At 49.3% G+C, this 24,080-nt stretch overlaps 1 protein-coding gene and 1 long non-coding RNA gene across 5 annotated transcripts in view; one reads left to right on the plus strand and one right to left on the minus strand.

The window, feature by feature from the left end:
• LOC117601698 (uncharacterized) overlaps window positions 1–24,080 on the plus strand; it is a 175,170-nt gene that overhangs the window by 50,700 nt on the left and 100,390 nt on the right. The gene's annotated exons all lie outside the window — the stretch shown is intronic.
• Window positions 1–24,080, minus strand: part of dac (dachshund family transcription factor) — a 128,247-nt gene that overhangs the window by 11,550 nt on the left and 92,617 nt on the right. For all 4 annotated transcript variants that reach the window (XM_076688877.1, XM_034318814.2, XM_034318815.2 and 1 more), the window contains exon 8: window positions 20,301–20,384. In XM_076688877.1, the coding sequence (XP_076544992.1) occupies window positions 20,301–20,384 (84 nt within the window). The remainder of the gene's footprint in view (window positions 1–20,300; window positions 20,385–24,080) is intronic.

Here is a 24,080-nt window from a genome sequence, read left to right on the forward strand (position 1 = left end):
CAGCATTTATTTTTAATATTTATCCATTTACCCTCTGTACTCCCCCGAGTCTCGTGGTCGAACAATTCGATCGGTAAGAAGCGTCGAACAAGAAGGGACAACTGACAACGGTTGGTGGCAGAAATGCAAAGGGGTCGAGGGAGCTTGTCCGCGCGCACTTAATGCGTAATTACGATTCATGAAGGCGGATGAACCGGCGCGGTAACGTCTCGACGAACGCGTAATCTTGGCCGAATACGTCCTCGAGGGCCGAGAACCGAGCGAAACAGCCGTTAGCCGTCATTTAAAGGGGTTCTTACGCACCTACTCGAGACGCGGGAGTAGCCAGCTTCTCCGACGGACAGCATCTGTGCTCTACGGCTCTCGATATCCATACAAAGCCCCGTCTGGTTGAATAACATTACGCTCAGACCGCCTTGTACTGCACGATTATAGTCCCAACGAACGTCGATAGTAGTTAGACCGTGTATCCTGTGCGAATGCTAATTTCGAACGGCGAAAGGCGAAACGATGCTTGGGCTCACCCGTCCTTTCCTGGTAATCGACGAAACCGCGAACCGATGTCTTCCGGTTGCACCCTTCGTTTTCTTCTTTCTTCTTTTTCCCACACACGCGCAACAAGCACGCACGCTTCTTTCATCGAAATTGTTAGAAAACAAATATTCCAGTTTTCCTATTTATTTTTTGTCACCTCGTGGAGGATCGATCTTTCGACAGGACTTTGAAGTGATTCCCAGCAAAGAGAGAATCGAAGCTTCTCTCACCCTCCGTGGGTTGGTTCTCGTTCAAATATCAATTTTGCGGTGACAACTTTTCGCCACCCTTCCCCTATTCCCGTATCCCGTGACCCATATGGAAATGGAGATCGGTCATCGGAATCCAGTTTGCGAGTGGGAAACATCCCCGAGAGGGTCAAATCGTCTCTCGCTGCTGCTCCCTTCGTCTAAAGTCAACCCCCCCCCTCGGATCGTATGGCCGCCCGCGTGTCACGGATCGTCGTAAAGTCGAAAGCTTTTCGCTTTTACGTATTATTCTTTTATCCGATATCGGAATAGCCGGTATCCGGCGGCGAGATATTTTTGAGAGGGGTGAAAATCCTCTTTCGATTCACTCCCTTTGAGACGGTGTTCCGTGAACGCTAAACTCGTGCGAACCGATCCAGCGAGCGTCTGCTTCGTTTCGCCGCTTGTTTTCATAGGACAAACTAATTTATCCTATTAACATCCGTTGTGTGTGTACGTTATCCGGGTAGAGGCGAGCTCTCTTCTGTTTATTAGACAGACGCGTTTTAGATTCGCGATGAAGGAAAGAACTCGGCTAGTACACTAACGAAAATGAAACACGCCTGGCGAACACGCTTCGATCGAGACGCGAAGCGGTACGGTTAGTTTTCCTCGAATCGCTCAGGTGTGGTCCAATCTCGACGAAAAGGGTGGCTCAGGGGTGAAATTTGCAACCGTCGCTTCAGTTACCCGTCTCGGTTCGACAATACGAAAATGTTTACCGTCCAACGGAGCAACGTGGGTCATTCGAAACCGAGCGATCTGGTTACTCGGTCCAGCGCGCGGAAACGTAATAGCCAGGGCCATTTTGCTCGACTTCTGGCATGCTGATATTCGTCCCTGACGAATCGACGACGCGCGCCGAGGAAAAAAGGTCAAAGTCGATTTACTTTGGTGAATCTTGAGGAACGGAGGGAATGGATCTCGTTTGGTAGTTGGTAACACGTCTATTCCCGGATAATTGTTTTAAAGGTAGCAATCGCTGACGGTTTACCAGCGGCATATATTAATTTAGACCGATTTATATTGTATTATCGGGTAAGTATGATCGTCGATGGAACGGGATGATAGGGTTGAGCCGTGATAACGCATTTCGCGCGCACGTACGTCGGTTAACGGGAGCCGATTGACCTCGGAGCTCGTTACGTTCCAAGGACTGGCAATTACGCGCGGAACGGCGCGTCGAGAAAATAAAAAAACAAAAAAAAAAAAAAGAAAAGCTAAAAACCACCACTGGTAGGTGAAGAAGGCAGAAGTTTCTCGAGCCGAGAATAGGACGTATCGTTGGTACCTACCGGGGGGATCGGTATCAGCGAGACGTTTTCTTTATCGGTGGCGAACAGAGGCAGTTTTCGGCCACCCCGTGTCTATGGGACGCGTGTTTTATTGCCCGAAAACCGACAGATATCAGGATTATGTGTTCCATCGACGTCGACGCGCGTCGAGATCTCCGTGAGGGAAACGAACGGAAGAGAAAGAAAGACCGACATACATTCCCTTTCGCGTCGCTTGGGATCGACGCGAATTCGCGAATCAGAAGAAACGATAATATAGAAAATCTTGGCCCCTCTAATTTGGTAAAAGATACTCTAGACTGCAACAAAGTTTTCGGTTCCATTGGTTGGCTGAATTTTACCGGCCATCTCGCGAACATGGTGTTGCTGGTCAGAAAATAAGCAATAGAGAAAGAAGGGCGGGGAAACGAAACAGAGGGGTGGCTAGTCGAATCGAAGGAATCGCGTTATAATATAATGGCAGCGAATGCCGATGGCAAAGGCGGTGGTGGTGATGCGGAGTCCGAAAAACGTTAGCTAGATGGTTATCGTGGTAATCGCGGTCCGAACCGATGAAACAAGACGAGAGAGAACCTTCTAATGCCGGGTTATTTTTGTAAATGGCCCGCTCGAACGGGGCCAGTTCGAAACGGCAACTCTTCATCACCTGTGTGTACGAACACTCTTGATCGACCCGCTCTCGGGGTGAAACTATTTTCACCTTTTTCGCGCATAGACGATCGAACCGAACGGGTAATTTTGAGTCTCCTCCCCTCGTATGCACCACCCCTGCTCCGCCATCGGGCTCTTTTCTTCCAAAATCTTCCTACTAAAACGCGATGCGTTGTGTTTTCGAGATTGTTTCGTCGAATAGAAAATACAAATTCTGGCGACGCAATGTTTACTCGACTAAAAGCCTAGCATTGTTCCGCTTTTTCTTCCGGCAGCCCGTGGCATTACTCCACAGGGGATGCTGTTTTTTCTCCGTAACCCTCCTCAAGCGACGATTACGCGATCCGCGTGCAACGATCGTTCGACAACCTTCCATCTTTTCCCCAAAATATCCAAAATATTGAGAGAGAGAGAGAGAAATGACGAAAGAGGGGTGGCCTGTTTTAGCTTATCGCGTTTAATGCCTACCCTCGCTCGCGACGACGAACAGGAAACATCCCCGGGGAGACATACGGCAGCTTAATGGTGATTTTTTGTCGCTGTACAGCCGTTTTCACATCGTGTCCGTCGGTCAGACGCGTCAGCTTCTGGATACACCAACATCAGTTTTTTCTCCTCCATCTCGAATCAATAAAGATGATTCGGGACGATTACGAAGGCAAGACAAGGAGACCCTTACGTGTAGTTAAAATAGAAATTCCAGTTCGACGTTTAAGTACAATTGAAATTTTCACTCGGGAAACTTTCGCGAGTTTCAACAGCGGAGAACTACCCCCTGCTCGAGGTAGGAGCATGCCCCGCGTACGAATTAAATTCTTAAAGTTCCCTCTCATGTATGTCGGCGAGTCGCATTCCGCGAGTCCCCGAGACATCTAGAATCGAGTTACCTCTAGGCCTTCTTCTCCTCCTCTCTCGAGGGAACCGATATTAATTCCCATAAATTTCCTTTCAACCGGTACGGATACCACCCGGTACCCACCCTCCACTTTTCCTACCGATCTTTCTCTCTCTCTTCCCTTCAAAGGCAAGAGACTGTTTGCGTTTTAATCCGAGTATGCAAAGAACGTTATTCTTCTTGACAAAACAGCGAGCAGTGATGGGGAGACGCGCGACGGCAACGGGGTTACGAGATCTTGCAATATTTAATGGCTCGATGAAAGCTGGCGAAATTCGTCGCCAGTCTTTCCGTGCGTTCGACGGCAACGATGCTACGCATCGTTTTCGCTCAGTTTTTCCAGCACAACCAACTCCTTAGCGTACCGAAGCGGTCGCTTTTGCTCGTAAAGTGGCCGTCTTAAACCAGCCAGAGAGACTCGCTGAAAGAGCGAAGAAAATTATGGTAATAGTTGGATTACGAATGCATGGAACCGGAGTAGGTACGATAATGTCTTGCTGTCTGAACGGTAACTGAAGGAAAAATTCTACTTTAATTCGTCCGTTGCGTTAGGATTTATACGCAAATTATACGCTCTTTATAGATTGAACACTGTTATATCGTAACTGTGTTTCTAGAAATATACGCGCGAGGTGCGCCAGCTTTTTCGATGTTAACGTGTTGATTAACACAGCGAAAATGAACATGTGTGCTAAGACGTATTGGAATTTAACGCGTTGATCGACGTGTCCGGTCCATCGGTGATTGAAGCCTCAAATTTGAATACCATTACTGTTACGCTAATTACGCAAAGTAGAAAATTGAAAGCTTGAATTTTAATTATATCGTGTCAAATTACGCGCGCCTGTGTTGAGAATACAAATAACTAATTTTCAAATTTAGTTCTTCGGTTCATTATTCAAAATTAATGTTATCTTTTTTTTAAATTTATTATTCGATTACCAGCGATTCATACGTCAGCGAACGTGTTAAATAACACAGTTTTCTTTGAGATCGGTGTTTCCTCGTTGCAACCGCGACGAGGAAGGTCCGTTTCCATTGTTGGAACGTGATAGAAAGCGGAGCAAGGATAACGGTAGAGGAAAACGAGACGGTCCATAGCAGAAGTTGTTCTTTCAGTGGAGGTCGTCGGCGGCGTGGATGCAAAGGGAATGTTTGCGGCGTTGGTCGCGGAATGGAAAAAGAGAAAAGCGGGAACAGATTGAGTGGCTGGCTAGGGCAAGGTACGACAGAAGTACCGGAAGGGTGGATGCGTTTCAATCGCAGACCGCGGTCGCGGTTGCTTTTCTTTTTGCTTCTTTTACCGTTTCAGTTTCTGAAGTGGCTCTTCCATAGGCCGCAAAACCCGCTCCGTGTTTATACAATGTAATGGCTTGTGCCAGCATTGTAACGTTGGTCGGCTCGCTTCGCGATTCCCTTTCGGTATTCGTTTGCCACTTTATCACGCCCCTAGATTGCCGCATTAAACATCCAGCAAAGGGAATTTCAACCCTCTATCCAGTCGTCGTCGCAGCTCGTCAACCCTCTCGCAAGCTCGCGTCCATCGCGTTTCCACGAAGATTAGCAACAACAATTCGCGACTCTTTCGAGCGAGAAACAAAACTCGATACCTCGGAGGAAAAGGAAAAAAAACCCTGCCTCGTTCTCTGTTCGTTGCTCGACATTCTCCGTCCTGGTGATCGTCTTTGTCGATCGATGACGCGTTCAGTAATTCAAGAGGGCAAAAGGGAAAAGGGACGAAGTGGAAGAGTCTATGGAATTATGGCAGGTGGAAGACGGCCGACCTCCCTGGACGGCGATCGTCGTCTCCAATCTACCAGCAGATATACGGTGTCGCGTTACACGCGTGGCTAACGCTATCGACCTGAACAGGGAAAAAGAGAAAGAGAGAAGGTCCGCTCGCGTACGCGTTACCCTCTCGGTATAGTGGTGCCGGAACGGAATCGTACGACGTTCCATCGTACCGGGATATAAGATTGCCACACGGGCACATTGTTTACGCGACTCGGTTTCCCTTCAACGACAGACGACCAGCTTGTACGACAAAACACCTCCGCAAGAATCTTTCCATCGTCCCTCGATTGAGAAAGGTAGCGCAACCTTTCATACGAACGGTGGAAACGTTAACGAAGCCAGGTAACAATCCACCGGATATGACTAGAAACGATTATGCGCGGATCAAGGGATGCGATGGTGGACGCGATGGGAACGATCGACGATGAATAAGTCCGGCGCATTTCTCGAAGGATATCGAGGACAGGGGCTTCTTACGACGCGCACATCGGGGCTTCCTTTCGCAAAGAATTCCCTGAAATTTTTTTCAGAAACTTGACCGTCAGCCACCCTTTCCCATCTTCAAGCTGCCGCATCCGGACCGATATCTTCTACTATCCATATTCGATCGCGTGCAAAAAAACAAAACAGCTATGGTAGATTTATTTCTATAACACAGTTATTTGATAAACAACCCCGTTGAAAGTTGAGGCCAGGGTGAAACTTTGGAAGAAGAAGAACGGAGACGCGGTAATTGCTGGAAAGCCAGTCACCGAATTTCAATCACGTCGGTTCCTCCCTCGTCGTAGGAAAATCATCCAGGCATTATGTATTTGCTCTCGAGTATAACCGGTTCGGTGGGTTCACCCTCGCGAAGTCGCTGGCCTCTCTACGTCCTCTACCTCCCTCCCTCTGTCTTTGAAATTCGCGCGACCTGTCGCCCCCGTCGCGGTTATTAATATTTGCCGACAATTAACGAACCGGCGACCCCTTTAATTCCACCTCTTCATGACTAAGACACGTTCGCCAGATCGATCCGGCAAACCTTGTTTCAACCTTGTGTTTGCCACACGACCTGATGTTTTGTCAAACTTTTAGTCATTTCCTGTTTAATCTATCGAATCGCTTTTCTTCCGAGAACGACTTTGTTAGTTTACCGAGAACATCTGTTTAATGTCTCAACCGAACAGTCGTCGAGTTTGACCTAATTTGGCTGTGCTTTTTCTTTAACTCTGGAACATCCGGCGTTCAATGTATATATCTACTTTGAAATCGAAAATAAATGAACGAAGAATGGAAAGTAATGGAAATATTGGATATTTCGAAAAGTATCGAAAGGAAGAAAGGTGTGGCCATTACTCTATTACTCTCGCCACTCGAGGGGGTTCGTCGATTCCTTTTCGTCCAACGATCAACCCCACTCGTGCCACGTATCAATCCCGAAAATACCTGCAGGAAACGTGGCACGGGGGAGAAGGTACAGGGCGGATCCCCGTAAACCGATCGCTTTATTCGTTTGTGTATGTCTCCATTAGCTCGCAAACCCTTCGAAGAAGCAGACAGCTGCTGTTCTAAATCCTCGTTAAACTGACTGGCTGCCATATCTATTTCCGTGGTATTTCCCTCGTATCCATTGATTTACAATTTGATATTTCTGGTTACTCGAGCAATAGCCAATTATTTGGTAGATCTAAGGAAAGTTTGGAAACTATTTTTCGCGCGAAAGTATCCAAGGATATAATCAAGGAGCAAGTTTGTATTTGTAAGGCATCCTTCGGTCGGCCAGATCGTCTTCCTCTTGTCCGGTTTCCGGCGCTCCTTTGGTTGAACACAGATGCCAGTCGATAGAAACTAGATCCGTAGTTCGAAGTCGTAGCTGGCCGTCGCGTTGGAACAACCGGGTGCTACTTTGGGCCGGGGGTTGGAAAACCCATCAACGCCCAGAGAGGCAGCCAAGGGAGAGAGATAGTTTACCCGCCCGCTACTTTCACCCTTCCATCCAGTGGACCGTCCAGAGAACCCCTTTTCGTACAAAGCTCTCCGGATCCCAGAGCGCGCAAGAGCCCCGGAAGAGACTCGCCGAGGGAGAGGTTGGCAGAGTAAGCGCTCCGCTTACTAAGTACGTTTTGCATCTAAGACGCTCTCCGAGTTTAATTACGGGGCTTTGCGGTGTCGGCGACACAGACGCGCCGAGACAACGAATGTCCATGGTCATTCTCGTCCACCAATCGTCGGTACTTAAAGATTTTCTGGCAGTCTATCATTATTTTTGCCGAAATAACAGCCGGTAAATCCGAAGCATTGCATAAAACAATAATATCTGAAACATTCATCGCGTCAATTACGATTTCACCCTTTCGTTCTCTATGCAGCGAGCGAACAAACAATATGAATATAGAAGCGTGATTAATCATCGTTTGATTAACCCATGAATTCCATCGAAATGCGACAATTCGACATCATAAACGAATGCAGATTGGATAACAGATAATATTCCGTAAATTCCATCATCTCGGCAATAAAATTTGAAATGCAGGAGGTTCGGAGGAAAAGCGGGTATCCGCGGAACGGTGAAAACGAGGATCGAAGTAGTCGTGTGCGGGCCGGCTAGGAGCGAGAGCGTAAAAGCCCCGTAGAATGACGTTTTACAAAGGGTCTATCAAGCGTGGAGCAACGTTGATGGGCAACAGATAAGCGGAGGACCGCGGGCGGTGCAATTTCGCTCGGCGTGCACCGGCCCAGTCAGCGTCGTCCGCGTTACGATTTTTACGACGCTCCCTTTACAACCGACAAAATGTAATTTTCTTCGATATGTGTACGGACAGTGAGCGGGGCGGAGGAAAGCCAGAGAAGAGGAGAACGAAAAAGGGGAAAACGCGCGAGACGAGAGCTAGGAAGAAGGGTAAAGAAATAGCGCGATGGTGGTCGAAAGATTTCGCAGGAGACGCGTGGTGCTGCTTGCGATACGGAGTATCCCTCTCGGAAAGGAATCGAAGGTTATTATAACGAAGCTCGATCGTATCGTTCGATTTACCGTCGCTATAAAATTTGAGGAATTTTCAAATAGCTTTTCAAATACGACGTTTATACGCGCGAGGCGTTCTTCTCGTTGGAAATAACTTTGAACGGCTACGCGGGATGTCGTCGTATCCGCGACGATCGAATTATTGCGAAGGATCCGCGACTCGGTGCCGATCGTAAATTTCGCCGGACAATAAAGAACCACGCCGGATGGGAATTCTTCGTTAAAAGGGAGACCGCCGAAAAAAATAGCCAGAACTGGGAGGGCTTGTTCACGATGCCGCGAGACCCTGAAAATCTTCGAAAGACTATCTCCGCGGGTAATTTTTTCCCTCGGCCACGATGCCACAGGAGGACGACGTTGCCATTATGCCGAAAAAAGTCTCGACTCGTTTGCGGGCGAATTGATTTTCGAAATTTATCGTGGCGAGCTTCCGTTCGTTCGCGGCTTCTTCGCAATCGGCGCGTAAAGAAGCCGAGTTTACGACACGGTTGCACCCGAAAGTATCTTCGACCGGGGTTAATTGGAAGGCCAGGCTAATCGCGCCGCGGACCACGAAAGAGTTCTTTGTTCTTTGTTCCAGGCAAACGCCTTCTCTTCTCTCCTCTCCTCTTCGTCAACCTTTCCTCTTTTATACTCTCGCGCTCTTTACAGGGTAACTTCCGGTAGAAAAGAGTCGCTCGCTCCCTTGGCTCGTCCTCGTTTGCGGCCCATTGCCTTTTCTACACGAAACCGACCGCTACCAATTATCGTGGCGAAATGGTGGCCGCTCCTAGATAAAACGGTGAGATTTCGAGGAAAATCTGATGGTGAATTGTCGCGAAAGCGGTGGTGTAGCATGATTTCAGGGCCGAACAGCGGCAACGCAATGCGGCAGTCGCAGCTGAGCCGAGATAATTAGGTTTGAGTGCACTCTGGTCGCCGCAGTCGGTAACTCAGTTATCAGTGGACACCCCGCGTACAATGGCTATCACAACGGCATCAAACATAACGCATCAATTAACGTGAACAATAACCGAGCCGCGGCAGGGGCGACGGGAAGGGTAGCTGGCGCGGAGTGCGAACGTTCAGGACCCTTCCTGCACCTACGCAACGACTATACTCTCTGGAAAACGATGGCTGCCGTTGCTGTTGCCGTTGCTGTTGCTGCCGTCCCATATATGTACGTACCGTTGCGTTGTTGCGTTCGCGCTCGATGGAGTCGAAAGAGTTGCCTGTCTATTCAGATGCAGTTTCCGCGTTCGACCGGTTCAATTTGACAGTTCATTATTATTCCGATACTTGCGATCGGCTCTATTTCTCTTGGAGAATAAATTCTTTTTTCGAAATTGAACGGAGATCAGCGCTCGTAGGCGTCGTTGGCTCGCGTTCACCGATACGATACGATACGATACGATACGATACGGATGGAGGGAGGTTGGTAACGAATTCGTCGAAGCGGCGAAAAAGCAATATCCAGAAGGGCCGTTGTGCGCGTGAATCCGCTCGCGTATGCGTGCCGGTACGCCTCCATACATTCATGCATATCCATAAGTGCGTGGTATCGGTTGAGAAAGAGAGAGAGAGAGAGAGCAAGTTCGTATGCATCGTGCACGATCAGGGGCCCTCTGGCGTATTCAAAGCGCGCACCGTCGCTCCATCTCGAGGAATGCGGCAATCGATTATCACGGTCCTGCATATCGATACTACCGTCGGACAGAGGGCCGGCGAGCGCAGAGAAGCGAACCGCGGGGACCCGAACCCGTGAGATAGAGTAGAGAGACAGGAGGGTGCAAGGGTGTCCGCTTAGCGCCGCTCTCCGCTACACCCTGGCCGTACGCACACGCGGCCGACTAATGACATCGGCTCCTCTATAATACTCGTGCCTCGAATATCATCGGCCCGATATTGCCACCGCGAGAGATTAATGTTTCGTCCTCGACCATCCCCCGCCCTCTCGGCCAGCCTCCTCTCTTGCTTTAACGACCTTTCGTTGCGCCATCCTCTTCGTTCGGACGGATTGTTCGCGTATTCGTTGCGTGTTCCTCGATCGTCGTTAACACCTTTCTCTCTCGGTCTCAGTGAAATTTAACACGTTATATCGCCAGATAAGAATCCGAAACCCCGTGTTAGGATGATACGAAGAAGCGGGCCGAAAATAAATCGAGAATAATTCAGCCTAGTACTTTTATATCCCGTCTTCTCGTTCAAAGTGCCCGAAAGGGAAAAAGTTAGCCGCGCGTCGCGTCTGTCGTCGAGCCGATAAACGTCACCGCTAGTCCCTCCACTTTGAAAACTCGGAGACGACGCGACGGAGTTTCGAAAACGGCGAGTAGTAGTTCGTCCGCGACGAGAACGCCAGCAACGATAATGGCGGCTATTAACGAGCCGTAGCGGGCGCGAAGGCACCTGAGCCCAAAATATCACCGCGATTAATGCAATTACAGCTTACAAGTCCCTTCGGCTCTAAGACCTCCTCTATTACTAATTCACCGAGCACGCGGATGTGTTTCGATCCCTTTTCAACCCTCTCTCGTCTCTCGACACCCCGATCGACTTCTCTCATCTTCGATCGTCAACTGAGGCTTCTCAGCGAGCGGATGTCGGTCCTTCGGAGCGGTAGTAGCCGGGCCGAGGGCGTTCGCGAGGGTGGATGAAGAGGCAGGTTCCGAGCCCTCCACATCGGTACCGGTGTTTGGCGGTTGCGGTTAACGTAATTACGCCGAAGGACCTCGCGAGAAACCGCGAACGTCTTAGCCTCCAGCTACGTCCCCGTTTTCCCCACGATTTTCATCCCCTCGTCGTTCCCTAGATCCCGAGTCTAGAACGCGCGTACCAACGTCTGCTAATCGTTGGATTCCATACCGAAGACTCCTTGCCGCCGTCTTGGATCAACCTGCTGCTAGATTCTCGGGATTAGACCCTTCATCCATGAGACTGTTGTTCGTGGCCGGGAGGGCGCGTTCATCGAAAATGACGCCGGGTTCTCGCAACGAGAAAATACAGGGCGTTGAACGCTCATCGAATGACTGCGTTGTTAACGCACAGATCGAGCAATTATCGGGGGACGATCGCAACCGATCGTCATCGTCATCGATGCCCGGACATGAATCGACGGTACCGTCCGGTACGAGGCCATCACGCTTTATTAGCGCGACGATCGGGACAATCGGTCCAATGATTACAGCCGAAACATAATCGTTAACGCGTACGACCCATTAATGACTATGGACCATTCTCGATGCCAAATTGGTGGCGGCGAATAGGCTCCGGACAGCAGAGTTCGCGCTCGCTTGCACAACCGTGTAACCGCGTGTTACCGCTTGACGCGACCGATGACGAACGTATTTGCGCGGCCCGTTAATCCCCGTTACGACAAATCAAAACGTAAACGCGAGCATCCCTCGCGTTAGCCTCTACCGACAAATCACCCCTTGCCGTTCAATTTCTCCTCACCCTCTCGTTCGCTTTCCACGCTGAAACTTTTGCCCGTGTCTTGCCGGGAGCTGCGAACGCATATTCTCTTTCTCCGTTGCGAAATCGCCGGCTCCGTTCTTCCATAATTTATGAGATTCTCCGTCTGTCCGTGAGGCCTTTCCTCGCGACGTTATAATTAGAAATATGCTTACGGCCGTAATTCCGGCTCGAGCGGAACGAAGAGAAGGGTGGATGGTGGGGGTGTGGTTGGTGGTAGTGGCTCCGAAAAGAGGGTGAGCACGTTTACTGCCAATAAGGGACGCATGCATAATAGAAAGCCGTAGATGGTAGTCGACCGACCGACAGAAGGACTTACACGGGAATGCTACTTTACGAGGACTCGTATTACGAGGGTTGCGGATTCGTCGTCGTCTTTCATACGCGAATCCATTCTCCGTGCTATTCTCTTCTTGGCCCACGCCTTCTTCTTCGTGCCTTCATATGGGAAGGAACGGGAAATTATTGCCCCTTTTTCGGCTCGAAATTTATCCGCAACGGAAACTCTAGGTCCCTGGAAACATCTAGCCACCCGCGAATTTCTTGCTCGAACTTATTCCACGATGGGTATTTTCGGCAGGGACATGGCCGGAACTCGCGAAACCCGCAACACCGACCGCATGGTCGAGCGCGAAAACGATAACGCCACGGAATTCGGTTTAGCGTGATTCTCCGCATTGACGTCACCGACGGTTTACCATGCACGACGAAGAGACATAGGGAAAAGAGAGAAGCGGAGAGCAGGCACTCGGGGTGTCGGGTTTGCCAGCGCACCCAGAGTAGGGTGACACCGACCGTAATAACGGGTTACCAGTTACGCGTGGACATTTATTTATTTACGCTTTCCGCGCTGATTAATTTCCCGTGATTCCAGGTTTCGTTCGCACCCCGACGAATCGACTTTAAACGCAGCTTACGCGTTCGAAAAAATATCGCTCCCACGAGTGTCTTCTCGATTCTTCCGAAATTTTCCATCGTGAAATTCGAATGCTTCGCAGTAGAAACGATAGAGGAACAAAGCGGAGGGCGCGTTCCATTCCGCGATGGTCGCGACGATGTTCAGGTACGCGTAGAATTTTCGCAAGCCTTTCTCCGCGCGGATCCGAGACGATTCGAGCGCGCACGCCCGTCGAAAGCGTAGGAGGGTAGCTACGTATGCACACATACGAGCGATGGGCGCTCAAGTAATTCGCGCAATTTCATCTAAATTCCGCAGCAACGAAATTTCTCGCGTCGCGTCGTCTGTCTGCTCTCTCGCGCGCGTGCTTACATACAGCCAGCTTCCATAATGGTATTTCTTACGCTCTTTATTTATCACGGGCTGGTCGGTCATGCGCGCACACACACCTACACGCTCTCGCTCGACGTTATTATGAAATACGATTAGGTCGGTACACCTCGGTACTCTCTTCCATTTCTCGTCTCTCCTCTCTTTCTCCTCGAGGCGCCTTCGGCTATTTCGAATATGTGAACACGTTCGAAGGATGCCGATGCTCGAAATACCGTGTGTTGAACGGATCGAATACGCTACTCTGTTTCCCGCCTTTCGTTTTCTATAATTTTATGTATTCGCTGAAGAAACGTCGAGGAACTTTTTCCTGTCGATTATTGCGGCAATTAACGGTTTTTATACAAGTACGCTGCGAATTTACAGCGAAAGGTAATAATATTAAAGTCAGGAATACGCGACATCGGCCATCAAAGTAAAAATTGACTTGTTTAGTCAGACAGATTGAAATATATAGACGTGCTGGAAATCTGCCGTTTAATCCAACGGATTCCCAGGGAATCAGTCTTCTTTTATTCCTCTTCGGCAATAAATCGCGTTGAAGGTTACGCTTTTATTTCACCCTGACAGCAGGGTGTAGGTGTAACTAGACGAGCGTAAAGAAAAGCCAGGACCGCATCGCCTATTTCCCGGAGGAGCTTCTAGCTCGTTCGCGTAAATAAGTTGCCGCGTTTTATTTCTCTCTCCCGTCGTCTCGCGGAATATTTCTACGTCAGCTTGGCGAGAATATTGCTCGCAAGCAGGTGTACGTTTGGCCAGATAACCGGCAAAGATTCATCCCTCCGACACCCGCGAGTTTTCATCCCGGCAGACTTTCTTCTCGGAGATTAATTCTCGGCTTACCGTCTTTTTGATCGCGCCTATATTCCCGTGATTTCGTGAGAATTAATTTTTAATCCCTTCGAAAGCATCGACGAGAAACGGTCTGGAGAGTTAGGTAGAGCGTCAGGTAAACGGCTGGTCTATTTTTACGTAAGGGGTTGGCACCGATGGACGCGTGTATCGGCGCGTACAACGCGTAAACGCAGAACCGTGTACACGAGGCCCATCAGCGCATTAACAATTATATTACGGAAGCTCACTGTTATGCGCGAGCGAATTCATACGCGTTGCCTTCGGGGCTTCGTGGGGTAAAAGCAAGCACCGAGGGAAAAAATTACACTACGGGGAAGAAGATCCAGCCAGTTTATTGGAATACGGAGAAGCAACGTTTCTCGATATACGTAGCCATCCCTCTCGTCTTCGAGCACGTTTACCAGGTTCGACGTGAAAATTTCCTGTTCGTAAGGAAAGTGACGGGAGAATCGGGGTCGTGGTTTCCTCTGGCTTGACCGTCGGCTTTGTCGTTCTGGCTCGCGTCAGAAAGCGGCGACGAAGGAGCGAGCAGAGACCCTCGACAGCTTCGGTTACCCTTTGGTCGCGTCCTAGCAGTGGCTGTGATTTAATTTTTTTTTTCTCGCTGTCCAAGAGAGACAGGGGGATAGAAGAAGAGAAAGAGAGAATGGCCAGTGTCATATTCACGACAAACAGGCTGGTGGGTGGTGCCAGGCGAGAGAGACGAGAAACGATTGAAGGGCTAGCGAAATCAAGCGGGGGTTCGTGCCGTTAACCGGAGAGCCAGAGAAACGGACAACAGAGAGAGAGAGAGAGAGAGAGAGAGAGAAAGAGAGAGAGAGAAGGAGAAAGGGGGAGAGGACGAGTAGTCTCGGCGAGACTTAATTAAACAGCGGGCAAAGCCAGGTTAGTTCACAAAGTGACCGCGGCACCTACCCCTTGTAGCCAGCAGCATCGGCTCTTCGTCGATATAGCCGGCCTTCTGGGATATACTAGCCACTGTATCGGCTTCCAACGTCCACCTCTTAGTCGACCTATCGACTAAAGACCTCGGCCTTTTATCGCGTCCGTCCCCAAGATTTTACCCTTTTTACCTAAACCAGCCCGATATATTCTTGGCCCGGTTGCTCCCTTCTCGAGTTCGCGACATTCTCGTCGGACAAAGTGAACCATCAACAAAAAACAAAGTAGTCGTGGAAAAATTGAAGCTTGGTCAATTTAGCTGAAAGAGCAAAAAGAGGCTTGACCGGTGGCGACACCTTTGTCGTGGGCCACGACCCCCGCCGCGATAGGGACCAGAAGGGTTTACATTCGCGGGGCGGTGACGGTACGGTAGCAGAGTAGTCCATCGTCGTCGACCAACGTTCTTTTTATCACAAAGCCGTATCCCTTTTGCACCTCTTCTGTATTCCTCAATTTCCAATGAGTCGGAATACGACATGAAACGCTAAACTGTCACAAAGGGGGTAAGCCGACCAGCGTACGAACCCTTTGCCCGATCCAGCGCAGAACCTCTCCTCCCTTCCCTCTTTCACCCACCGATTCGTTCTTCGCATTAGATTCTCTATTGCTCGCGTTATCACTGGATAGAGATCCGTGAATCTTCTGGTTGACGTCAATCGTCTCTGTTGTCGTTGTCAACGACGAAATAATAAACTTGTGGCGTAGGATGAATCATGATAAACGTGGTGGTCGTACCAGCTTGTGATACTAGCTGGAGCGAAAAGGAATCTGGATTCGATCTGGCAGCTCGATGATCGAGTAGACCAGTGTCTAGTTGGCTGAGCAAAAAGTTCCAGATTCGAGTATCCGTGTAGCAAAGCATGCTCTCTTTTTTTTCGCCGATGTTTAAGATAGACCGAATCGAAGTATACACAACTGTTTCGTACGAGCCGTGTGACGTCAAATGGTTTGACACGTGTAATCTTGTTTAACTTGGCATCGTATCGCGTCTTCTATGGCGAACCGAACGACGTTTTAGTAAAATTAGACTGCGATAAAAATTTGGTTAAAAAAAAAATCTAGCCAACGAACGTAACCGCGAAGGGAGTAATTGGAAAAAAGAGCAACCTTCCAGGTTCGCTCCCCTAATCGAGCCTCCTAATGTTTGTCCGCTGCGTTGACTTTGTTCGCGCGCAACCATCAGCCGCGACACAGCGGGTTTCCGGTGCGGGATTCAGTGAGTCAGAATGGTCGCGTAAAGGACGGGATTCGTAGGCGAGCGAAGCGAGGAGGGTGGTAATCGGCACGCATCCGCGCGTCACTGGCGTCGTCTAGGAGCGTAAACGACGTCGACTGGCACGGTTAGACGGAGACAAGGGCGAAACAACGTTGTTCGTATCCCCCGTCCATCCCTTGGCTCGAGCAGAGTTACAATACCGGTGAGGGTTCCACTGATCGGTGTGTGTAAACGTTCACTTCAAAGCAAATCAGCTATCGTTACGCACCGTAGCACCGACGTCATCGATGTCCGTAACCGTTCTTGTTGTTGTTGTTGCTGTCGCTGTTGCTGTTGTTGTCGACGTAAACTCTTTTGAGAATTAGCTCTCCACTCGTTCGAGGATACCGCAACGATGGGTTCCTTTGCGAGATAGGTACACAGATACTTGGCTGGTTATGTTAGTCACGGATTATTGATCCGAAGATGGATCTGGCTCGAGTAATTATAGTCTAGAATCGAGTATTGCGTCGTGATTCTTGTATAAATAAATTGTTATATGTAGAATTACAGGGTTGCTCGAGTGATCGAATTCGATAAGTAACAATCAGTTTGACGCGAAAGGGTTAACAATCGGCATCGAGGCTTCGAGATAGCGAGAGAGCTCTTTGTAAATAGCTGGGAAAACTCGAGGATAGCGTGACGATCCGGCAGGACGCGACGGTGGTCGAAATGGGGTTGAAACGCGGCAAAGTCCCTCGGGTCCCAATTACACCGACACCCGATCCCAGCATTACGCGGCCCGGCTAATTCAAGGGGACGAACAGCGTCGAGTATAAATCTCGGTTGGTTGATTGTACAGTTTCAATTCCGTTTGTCGCGTTGCTCGTCGGCAACGGCGTGAAACGTAAGTATCGTCAGGGACCGGTAGATAAGCGATTATTCACTTTCGGAGGTTCTCCTTCTTCTTCTCTGTTCATTTTTCTTTTTAACTGGTGGATAACGGATGTTAGGAAAATCGAAGAGAAGGCATCAAAGGGAATCGAGAGGAAAGGAGACTTGCGAAAGGGGTTAACAGAGAGGAGACGGGCGTTTCTCTCTGGCGACAAAAGGCACGGGCTAATTACAGGGAGGCCGCAAGTTTCTCGTGGCGCGACAGCAAAGGCAGCTGTCGGTTCCCAAGGCGGCGGCGTTGCGGAGAGTAGAGGTTTTTGCTCGTAGAAAAGGCGAGCTTGACGCGCGAGAAGCCGGCCAGAATTTCCGTTCGCGGATCCAATCCAGAGCACGACCGCTCGTTCCGCGTTCTATTTGTTATCCTAGCCTCGATCAACCAATCCGCCTCGCGGCCAATCTTGCTCCGCTACACTGCTATCCAAAAGTATTCGGCCATGCTGTTAAGCATGCTGCTATATCTAATCCGAAGCTAATCTAATCAGAAACTTTGTTTCCTTCGCTGCGCGGCTAACTTGCGTCACATCACTGAACAAAATGGCAAAGGAATTTTTAAGAAAAGTTAACGATAAAATACTTTTGAACAGGAATGTATATTCCGCTCGTAAACTCGGCGACAACGTGAGAAACGTCGTTGGCGTTTCTTCAGAAAACGTTTTTTTCAGCCTCGTCAAAATAAAGTCCTGGCGTTTCTGGAGAACGTCGAAGCGTCACCGTGATCGTCTGGTGTATCGGTTGTTCCAAAGGTCATCTCATTGTTCGAGGCGAAGCAACGCGTGTCCCATTACGAATCCCTCGACTAGCAACAACGAACATCGACTCGTTGCAACCCCTGCTAAGATAATACGGTCTTCGAGCCAGCAGGAGGTCGGACATTTCAACCTTTACCGAAATGCCAAACGGGGCTTTAAACGGGCTAATAACACCGCGCCCCCTATCTTCTTCCACCCCTTCGACCCCGCTCCCGCGATTTCCTCCCTGCTTATTGCACAAATTGCCTTTGCAGCCGCGATGCGTCTACCCTATAAAACTGATAACGACAATTTTTCACCTTGCAAGAAAGAAACAACAGCGTATTTTCGAATAATAAATCGAACCCGAAGCGAAAAAGGTTTCTCTTTGAACCGTCTATCGGCGGATAAGCCTCGAGGAAAGAGGGTGTCTGATAAAAGAAAGACGTTGCTTCGTTTCGCGTACCTTTTCATTTGCTCGCCGGTCATTAGCCGAACGAGAAGACGATGGTCTTAGGCCAGCGGTGGTGTTCCGTCAATATCCTGGGATGATCGATCGTCCTGTGGTTGGAACCGCAGGAGGTCTCGCGCAAATTAAGTATCGTCTTACGTGGGCCGCCGCCTTGAGGAATCCTCGAAAACGTGTTCGCACGCTTTTTTCGATCAACCTAACGAAAGTGTTCGCACGAATCCGCGATCGATGGGACGCGATCGATGAACGCCTCGTCAACGAACATCGTCAATCTTCGATTAGCTTTTTCGTACACCACTTGAATTTTAAATTTTGTAACCCGGCCATTCGACAATGGTAATTTCGTAATCTCAGAAAGTGTTGACGAGGAGGGAAGGGGAGGGGTAAGTCGACATCGGTTTCGACATCGATCACCCGGAGAAAAAGAGACAAGGGGGAGGGTGAAAGAGAGGCAAAGGTGAAAGCAAAAGTTTCGCACGGGAAGATAAAGGTTTTGTATAGTCGTTGGGGAGGGTAGACTATTTCCTATATTTGCGATATCGTAGAAGCCGCTTGACATTATGGGTGGCGACGAGGGAGGAGATGGCCTATTCCGTGAGACCGGCTGTCATATTCATGTATTGACACTGAGCTGGTTGACTAATGGACTGCTGTTGTCACAGGCTCGTGTTACCGCGAGGGCCCGGCCTCGACAACTCGTTTTTCCTAGCGCGTCCACCACCTACGATCATTCGCTCGCAAAAATCGTTTCGACGAAAAAACAAGAAATTTCGTTCCATCCTTCCCCCTTGCGCTTTTCCACCCTTCCACCAGCTTCTGCCTCTAGCTGCTCATCATTTTTGCCCACGGAGCGCAATATAGCGCGAACGTGGCCGTGCCAAGCACCAAACACGCGGATATATTCCACTCTGTCTTCTACACTTTTACATATTTATCGGCCCTCGCATTGTACTCGCGTCAGCCGAGACGCCGACATCTTTTGCCGGGAAAATCCGTGATATTGAATTTACCCGCACCTACCTGACGCCCTTTCTCTTCGTTTCTCTCCGTTTCTCCGTCGACAGGATACCGAATCGATTTTAAGGTGACTAAACGTCTGGCTTTAGTAGATGGTACCATTGTTTCGAAAATACACCACTCGAATTTTGAAAACGTAAATTATATCGTGATGTATAGCGAAACGATTCGTTAATCCGTGCGTGATTCATCGAGCAACAAGATAACAGGAGCCCGAGTCCCGGTAAGATCTCGATCTTCGATCCAGACTCGACGTACAATGGAGAAATCGCTTCTGTTGTTCGTTTTTTCTTGGACCGCGAGCCGAGAGAAGAAGAGAGAACACGAGAGGACAAAGGGGAGTGGGTGTTGCAAATGGAGTAGGTGGTCAAAGAGGAGCAGCCCGTAAACGCGAGACTATTCTATTACGGACTGACATTCGATACAAACTTGGTCGAACGATCACGGCCTTTGCCGTCCTCCATCCATCCTTCCTTCCTTCCTTCCTTCCTTCCTTCCTTCCTTCCTTCCTTCCTTCCACTTTCTACCCTTCCATTACACTTATGAAACAACCTAGACTAACCCCGGGCAACTAGGACGATTATTTTATGATCCTGGGCAACAACAATACGTTGGGGCAAAATGACAGACGTTTCATTGGAAAAGTAAAGAATCTAAGCTGAAGGAAAGTCTCGAGCTTAGAATAATGGGAAATGCAACGTAGAGACTTTATAGCGGCGTCTCTTCGCGACGCGACCGTTTGATTTATCGTCCAGTGAAATAACTCGACGACAAAGCGGCCATTGGAAGGTTCCGCGGCTTGTCGCGGATCTATCCGTGAGACGAGCCGCTCGTTTACGCGACCGGTCGATTCGACAAAGCCGTAAAGAGTATCCGCCTCGACGCGAATACGGGTACCCGTAAAGTTGCCCGATGGAATTTCATTGGACGAGCAGAGGCAGTAAAGCAATGTCTGGTCGTCGGGAATCGTTTACTTACCTCGAACCTTCTGCTCATCTTGAAGCTGACGCTCGAGGCTGTCCTTCACTTCTCTTTCCCGAAGAACGTCCATCTTCAGTTCGGCTGAAATCATAAAATATGTTTTCGCTTAACCGATGTATCGTTCGATTGTCAGATTTTCCAGTGAAAATTAACGAGGGAAATGTACCGGTACTTCGTTAACAAGTTAATCGTTAACGACAGGAAATATGTCAATGTACAAATATTTTAAAATAGATTTTGATCACTTTAGAGACTCATTACTGTAGCTTGTTTGCTATCCTCATTCGACAAATTTGTATATTAAAATTGCTTCTAAAGTAGCTCGCCGTGAAAATGTTGACCGAACAGATTGCAAAAAAGAGAAGTGTTTGTATCATAATTTTCATAGCTCGAAAAATGATCTCATAATTTCTTATGTCTAGAACTGGTGAAAGGGTTAAAATAACATAGCATTTTAATAGGCACAGTTTGCATGGTAAATGATCTCGTTCTCGCAGCAGTCTCGAGTTGGATTAACGCGCGGGCAAGATTCTCCGTGGTTGCTTTTCCCAAAAGATGGCACGGATGGTGGAGTATCGTAGTCGGTCTAGTGGGTTCGTGATTAAATTCAACGGACGATAGCCGGACCAGAGCTCGCGTAGTTACCTCTAATAGAATTACACGGAGACGAAGAGGATCTCGACCGCGTGGCTTGTCTCCGTGCCGTGTTCGTCCCTCGCCATCTTTCTCCGTCTTCGCGATCTTACCCTCTTCCCTCGTGGGACCGAGCACGCTAAATTAGCCATTTCGAATCTCGGCAAGAGGGTACGTTCGCTCAGAGCCTAGAAACTCGTCGCTTTCTGATTTTCTCTTCTCTCGTAGATTTCGTGGTTTCCTCGAGGTTCGAAAGAATCTATTACGTTTAGCGAGCTTAAAACCCCCGGAGAGAACGAACCCGAAGCATCGTCCCTCGTCGAGGAGGAAAGAAGTCGCTTTTCAGCTGGTAAAACGTTTCCGGGCTCTAAATCAAGCAGGCTAATTCGGTTTAACGGAAGAAAAGAAAGCTAGAGGGAGTGGCGGGGTAAAAGCACCCTCTTTCTTTCTGGCTGTCTGCTCTTCGAATTACATCGGTGGCCAATGAGCCGGGAGGCTCGTAACGCGTCTCGCGGCTCATCGACCGATAAGCTGCTCGTTAGATCGTTGCCAATTTGCGGACATTTCGCAGCATCGTTTCCGCAGCGATTCTTTTTTTGCTGGTGGTGATATTTTTTCAGCGAACACTCGGAATCGGTATAAATATCGAGGTTTGGAAAATGCTAGGATATTCGCGAACACAGTAGAAGGGCAAAGCAGAACAGTACGATGAGAATCAAGCTGGTAGATTAGGTAGGGCCACGTCTCAGCAGTCTGGCAGCAATTTGAGAGCGTTTGCGAGGTCCATTAACGGCGGTAACTCTTCACGACCGGCCGCCACGAAGATTCAATTTGAATGCTAACCAGAATAGGAAGTTCGCGCCGGTGCTACGTGTATACGTTACGCGGCTGCCCCTTCCTGCCCGTCCTCCGACAACCCCCTCGCCACCCTGTTATTGCCAATTTCGGCGCGTTTCTGCAGCCCACTTTGCGATCGTTTAGATTATCATCTCTCCCGGTTTCTCTTTCTCTCGTCGCCCGTGTTAGCGAGCTTTTCCCCACCCTCGAAACCAGCCCTCTAGCTCTCGTTCACCTTTCCCTCGGTACCTAACGTTTCCGGAGATAATTGAACTTTATTAGAGATCGTCGTCGACGGAACGTCAGCCCTGCCGCTCACCCTCGGGACTCGATCTATCCGAGTTGAAATTTCAATTCTACTTTTGGATCTATCAATTGTAGGTAGCGGAGGTGAAATGTAAAATATAATTATTAAAGTAATACAGATTTGGGAGGATCGAATTGAAATTTATAGCGTCTCGTCTTTTTAACGTTCGTGGTTTCGATGTAAAGCTTGGTGGATGCGAAGTTTCCGGTAGGCGACGACTTGGAAGTCGTGAAAATCAATCCTCGTTGGCGGGCAGAGGGTGCTCGACGGGGGGTTCGAGCTTATTGAAATTCGACCGCGAGCTAGCGGCCATTAAAATTTCAAGGATTAATGTTGGCCGTGTAGCTGGCTCGTAAGAAAACTCGCCCCCAATCGAGGGGCTGCCTTCTCTTGGTCGTTTCCCGCGTCAATTAGAAGAGCCCTAATCGCGAGTCGCTCCATAAACCGTGAGTTACGCGGGGACTCGTTACACGCGCGCTCGATTCAACTTTTATTTTACAATTTCAGTGTTTCAAGTGAATCGAAGAGAAAACACACCTGTCGAAAAGATTCGACTGGTTAGAGGCGAGAGGGTTATCGCGTACGGCGTTATCGCGAGGTGGAATCGCGCCTAGTCCAGGATCGTCGACGATAATAATATTCACGGTAGCTCGAGCACTCTGGCCCGGCAACAATAACGGTGCAACGGAACGTGCATGCCACTGTTACCGGAGCGATTCATGGTTATTGATTAGTATATGGTGGCGGGAAGACGGCGCGGCGACGGGTTAGTGGTGGTGTAGCGTTCACATCCCCGCAGGGCTTGTACGACGACGTACATATACGGGCGTATAGCTTCTGCGCGACGCTAAGATATTCGCAGCAGCCCCAGGCCACCCTCAGAAACAACAATGTCAACTTACCCTGTACGCCGTGCCCTGCAATCGTTTGAATAGTATAATGTAGCTTTCGTGTTACACCCCCGCCTCCTCCCCCTCACGCTTTCCACCCCTCGTCCATCGATAACCACCTTCGTTGTCCCCGTGGATCGTTCTCGCCGTTTTTCTATCCTCTCGCCGAGATTGGCAGACGTTTACGAATTTCATTTCGACGGATCGCGGACTCGGTAATAAACCGCCGTTGGGAATTAAGCGGCGGATTATTTCGGTAATTTACAACCCCTGGGATAGCGAGCCTGCTCTCCCTCCCTCTCTCTCTCTCTCTCTCTCTCTTTGGTATTCGTTTGCTCAGAAAGAGAGAGTCGAGGATAACGATGCGTCTTCTTCCACGGAAGCAACGTTTCTCGTTTCTTCAACCAAGGAGTCGGATTCTCGCCTGTTTCCCGCGTGAGAATTTCATAAATTTCCTGACCCTGTGTCCCGATTAATCCCGCGTTGGGTTTTCTCGGCGAAGGGAAGACGAAACGACGATATTATTGTTTCCACCCTTGCATATTATAAACGCGTAACGATCGTCCGTGCGCTCGCAAGTTTCTCCTCTCCCGCGGGCATGCCTCCCCGTGCGCGGAACTCGAATTGTCTGCGGGTACACGGTAGCGGAAAATCATTCTCAGAACACCGTGATACGATAATCGACGATACGAAGCGTCATTCGATTACGCGCAGAAACCTAAGAACTTGATCGATGAATCGATCGAAGGGTATTCTCGACGATAAGGAGGAACGTAAGGCGACTTTGATCGAGACAAAGTCGAGCAGAGGCCAATAGTTATCCTGCATGGATTACGGTCCTTGGCTAAGGGCTACAAGGGTTTCCCTCGTACAGGATTTAAGACGGACTTAGGCCTTGTTCCGGTCGCTGACCACTTTGCCTCCCATTAACCATTAACGGATCTAACGAAAATAGGATTAGATCGCAGCTAGTCAGTCTCGCCGCGCGAGCGAACACTAAAACTACTGCCGTTTGCGTTCGAGGTTGGGTTTCTTCGACGAAAAGCCGCGTAGCTGCGACCAAGGATTATCCGCCCTTCTTCTTTTCTTTCTTCCCTCGATGAACGTCGC

The sequence above is a fragment of the Osmia lignaria genome, chromosome 6, assembly GCF_051020975.1.
Source record: "Osmia lignaria lignaria isolate PbOS001 chromosome 6, iyOsmLign1, whole genome shotgun sequence".
Lineage (NCBI taxonomy): Eukaryota > Metazoa > Arthropoda > Insecta > Hymenoptera > Megachilidae > Osmia > Osmia lignaria.